Source organism: Hippopotamus amphibius, chromosome 10 (genome assembly GCF_030028045.1).
Source record: "Hippopotamus amphibius kiboko isolate mHipAmp2 chromosome 10, mHipAmp2.hap2, whole genome shotgun sequence".
NCBI classification, from domain to species: Eukaryota; Metazoa; Chordata; class Mammalia; order Artiodactyla; family Hippopotamidae; genus Hippopotamus; species Hippopotamus amphibius.
Window position 1 is genome coordinate 105,902,563 of NC_080195.1, and position 4,836 is coordinate 105,907,398.

Genomic DNA, 4,836 nt, shown 5'->3' on the forward strand with positions numbered 1-4,836 from the left:
TTATGTTAGGGTTCAGTTGCAGGTTTACTCTCAGCCTTCACTCCATCTCTTCTGTTGGCCACGTGTTGCTTTGGCCTTGAGGTCCTAGGGAAATCCCACTCCAACTCATATTTCTTATGCAGCCTTGAGATATAAAGGCCCCTAGCACCACACCCATCACCTGCTAGATAATCTTCTGCCTAAATTACCTAAACTCATTACTAACCCTCCTCCCGGATTTCCCCGGAGCTCTTCCCATCCTTAAAATGCACCCAAATTATATACCAATTATATGTATACCTGTTATTATATTAACTCCAAGTAATGACAGGGGGTGTTGTTGTCTTGTGTCTATCTACTGTTTCTCCACTGAAAAAAATGTTACTCTATGTTTATGTATAAACTCTAGGAACAGTGAAACAGAACACCCTGGGTCTCGTATGTTTGTGCATGTATGTTTGACCAAGAACAGATGTTAAAAATTTTAAACATTGTCTTTTCTTCTTCTCCCCATCCCCCTCCCTTCCCCTCCCCTCCCCTCCCCTCCCCCCTTCTCCTCTTTTGCATTTAACAAATGTGTGTTGTGTATTTACTGTACGTCCACATGTTATAGGTGCTGGGGATCTAGATGTGAGTAAAACAAACAAAAATGTGCCCTCATGGAGCTTAAGGTTTGAAAAAATGGGGGTAGAAACAAAGATAATTTATAGAGGATGTGACTGGCTAAGTAAGAAATTCAGAATCTAGAGACAAATTACTAGGAGTAATACGTTTAGCAATGTTGTAACACAAAATAATTGCATTTTTATATGCTAGCAACAATCACTTACAAAATAAATATGTTTTTATATAAGTTGCTTTTCAACATTCAAGAAATTAAGTATGCAAATATAGCAAAAAGTTCTGTGAATATTCACAAACTCAACATACCCACATCACTCACACCCAGATCAAGAAAGAAAACATGACATGACCAGCCTCCCCAGAAGTCTTTCTTCTGCCTTGTAGTCACTGCCCACACCCAGGGTAACCACTCTCCTGATTACTAACAGCATAGATTAGTTTTACCTGGCTTTGAACTTGGAATCATAGTTAAATGGAATTGTTCAATTTAAGTGAATAATCATACAGTTTTTTAAATACCATTACATTAGTAATAAAAAATATATTTTTAAAACATTTAAGGAAGAAATCTAACAGAAGTTGTCACAAGCCCATTGTGAAGAAAATTATCAAACCTTATTGAAAGGCATTAACAAAGATCTAGTCATATGGGGAGCCCAGCGACAGACCCACATATGTGGGAACGTGACTGATGACAAGTAGGAACTGCAGTGGGGAAAGGATTGACAGAGCACTAATGTTATCTACATGGGGAAGAATGCAATTGGGTCCCTACCTCACACCATAACACAAACATCAGTTTCAGGCATATTAAAGATTGTAATGTGAAAGGCAAAACTGTTAAATGTTTTGGAAGGCAATCTAGGAGATTCTTACTTTTGGGTAAGAAAGATTCAGCAGAAACCATGAAGAAAGAAAATTGATGCATCTTCTTATATTAAAATTGAGAATTTCTTTCCATCAAATGTCATCATAAAGAGAGTAAACGTTAAACCACAGACTGGGGGGAAATACATGTAGCATAAATAATCAACAAATAATTAGTATCTGGATTATACAAAGAGCCCCTATAAATCAATAAGAAAAATGATGAACAACCCAGCAGAACAATTCTCCCCAAGGCTAGGTCTGGATAGAGTCAGGGAAGAGTAGGCTTGTCAAATTGGGCAGCCTGAGCAAGAAAATAGAGAGGAGGAGGATGTCAGTGATGATGCCGGGTCTGTGAAAGGAATCTTGTGACCTCCCTCCTCACCGTGACCCCATTGTAGCCAGTCTCCTTAGCCCACCTCATCTGCTGTGCCCTGGATGTGCTGGATCAGAGCAAGCACCAGTCTCCCTGCCCTTCTCATCTCTGACCCTTTAGGGGTCCCCTGCATCTTTAAGATCCTCCAGTCCAGAGGGCTTTGACCCCAGTGGAATTGGCTCCCTAGAATCTCTCCTTGCTCGCAGTTCCTTGACGCCCTTAAGAATGTCAGCAATCCAGGGTTGAAATCTGTTCAGCCTACATGGATAGATTCCCCTGACCAGCAAGAAGCAGCGAGGGGACAGCAGTAGGAAGGAGTGGGCTAGTCTCTGCTGCAGGCAGCTTGAAGTCCAGCCTCCACCACTTAGTATTCCTGAAACTTGGGCAAGTTTCTTAACCTCTCTGCCTCGTTTTTTCATCTGTAAAGTGGGGGTAAGACTAGTAAGCCTACTTCTTAGAGGGGTTAAAATGAATTAGAACATGTCGATTACTAAAAGCAGTGCCTTGGGAATAGCAGACACTACATAACCATTAGATATTATTGTTGCTGCTGTTGTCATCACTGAGTAGATAACCTCATTACGTTTTATTACATCAAAAAATAAAGAACACCCAGAATTGATAGACTCTCTCTCTGTCTCTCTCTCTCTTTTTTTTTTTTTAAAGAATTTTTATAAATGGTCAGTCTGGGTATTTCCCGGGCTGCCTCCACTGGAAAAAGTGGCTGCCGTGGAGGTCATTCACATCAACAGAAAGAAGAAAGTGTGGAATTATGATTATGATGATGAAAGTGACAGCGATAAGGAAGCAGCGCCCCAAGAAAGCGAAGGTGGTTACACCAAGCACGGACTAACGGGCAGGCTGTGTCCCACCTCCACGTCCTTGGCCACCTTGGAGGACTGCAGTGACCCAGCCGCTGAGGCGCCTGACCTGCCCGAGCCTGAGGCTGACCCTGAGGCCCCAACGGCACCAGGGCCAGGCCCCTGGCAGTCGGAATGCACAAGTGGGGACTACCAGGGGAGAGGGAACCTGCTGCAGGACCCCGTTTCCAAGGAGGAGAGTAGCTCCACGGAGGAGTCTGGGGACAGAATTCTCTTCAATGTGGATCTGAATTCTGTGTGCATCAGGGCCCTGGAGGACGACGACGACTCAGAAGTCCCTCGGATGTTACCATCTCATCCAGAAGAGACAGTTGTGCTAGAGAACCCCGACGAGGCAGAATCAAGCCTGCTGGTGGCCAGTGGAGAAGGGACACAGCTGCCCTTCCCTGGCCCCTCTGCAGAGTCCCCGTGGCCTGAAGATAATTCTTCTGATAAAAGTGACAGTTCCGAGTCGGATGTTGACATCGGGGATGGTTATGTAATGAGGTGAATGAATCTAGGAATATTTAATTCACTTGGACACATGCTACCTCCAGGACTCTCCCTCCCAGCACCGTCACTTGCTCCTTCGGGTTCTCCCAAGTTTTCTCCGAAGGAAGGTGTAGGAGACTGGTGGCATCATCTATGCAAATTCCCAGTCTGGGGGAAGGGAAGGTGGGAAACAAAGTACTCTGGTATTATTCAGTGCGTTGTTGACCTGTTCAAAGTGATTTGCCTTGAAGGGAAGATGCCCTACCCATTCTCTTTACTGTCATGGATGTCTGTTTCTGCCTCATGTTTCCTTGAGTAAAGAACAAGGTTCCCTTTGGCTTTCAGGGAGTGCTCCAGGGCCCTATAAGATTTCTGGGAAATTATTAAATTGGGCCAGAGTGGAGTAGGGAGAGAAAAGGAAGGCAGGGTTTATAGCAGGAGCAGTCAGCAGTGTTTTCCACAGGCTCCAGGAAAGAGCAGGAAAGCAGCAGAGAAAGAGGAGCGGGCTGCCGGAGAGAAAGGAAGGGCACGCACAAGGAAACAGAAGCACATGCTCCGGATTGGGTTGGAGGTAGGCAAGGTCCAGCCGAGTCTTGGGTACCTCCCAGATGTTATTCCGTCACCTACGCTCTTGAGAATTCAACTCACAGCCCCTGGTCCAGCCCTCCTCAGTCTGATTGAGGAAGACAGACCACATGTAAATAACTCTAGTGGGGGGCAGGTAACTAATACAGGAACATTTGCATAAGGGAGAGGGATAGAATCTGTGTCATATTTTAAGATTTAATTTTGTATAATGGAGGTTGATAAAAAAATAAAACTTTTTAATATAAACTTGAGAATGTCTTCAGAGTTGTTTCTTATTAGACAGGATGTATATGCAGCTGATGTGTGGTTCGGCTGGCATCTCCAGGTTGCACAAACCTCCTTCTGACTCTATGCGGTGGCCTGTGGGGGCCAAAGGCACATTCTGCCGCCCTGCCTTCGCGTTCGTGGGGAGTGTTCTAGCGACAGACGTCAAGCGGTGTCATAGATCACCGGGTTCTTACCCTGCTCTGGGTTTTCCAGCCTCACCCCTACAAAGCTGAAAAAGAGGAATTAAGCCTTTCTCAGCAGGCTTGTGAGGGAAACGATCATTGCCAAATAAATGACTTGGTTTTGTGTTGTTGCTTTCCCTGGGGGGAGGGGGGAGTTATGGCAAAGACCCTCTCAAATTGGATTTGCTAATGGAGTGCTTTAAAAATCAGTTTATTTGAGGGGGGAGGGGATTATACAGGCCGTGCCTGTTTACCCGAGAAAACTTGGGGAATACTGCATGGTGTAAAGAAAAAACATCACCACTTAATTCCACCACCTACATATCACCTCTGGGTTGGCGTTGGCGTGTATTTCTTTAACTTGCGGCTGCTTTTAAAGCATGCATTTAATGTACTCGGGACCCTGCACGTACAGTTTTGCAACCTGTTTTGCTATCGGTATTTTCCAGCCACCCGGAGCAAGAAAGCCCCTTTCCACCTCTGCACTTGCCCCTGCGTGGCGGGTGATAGCGGCCTCCGGCGCCAAGCGCGCGGGGGCGGGGTCCGAGACAGGGGCGGGGCCTCGCGTCGCCCCGCCCCTCCCCACCGATTCCCGGAAGCA

At 45.7% G+C, this 4,836-nt stretch overlaps 1 protein-coding gene across 2 annotated transcripts in view; it reads left to right on the forward strand.

Annotated features, from left to right (window-relative positions):
* The window catches only part of IFNAR2 (interferon alpha and beta receptor subunit 2), a 30,141-nt gene extending 26,141 nt beyond the window's left edge, over positions 1 to 4,000 (forward strand). For both annotated transcript variants that reach the window (XM_057696716.1, XM_057696717.1), the window contains one exon: positions 2,513 to 4,000. In XM_057696716.1, the coding sequence (XP_057552699.1) occupies positions 2,513 to 3,217 (705 nt within the window). In that variant the 3' untranslated portion in view covers positions 3,218 to 4,000. The remainder of the gene's footprint in view (positions 1 to 2,512) is intronic.
* The last annotated feature ends 836 nt before the right edge of the window (positions 4,001 to 4,836 follow it).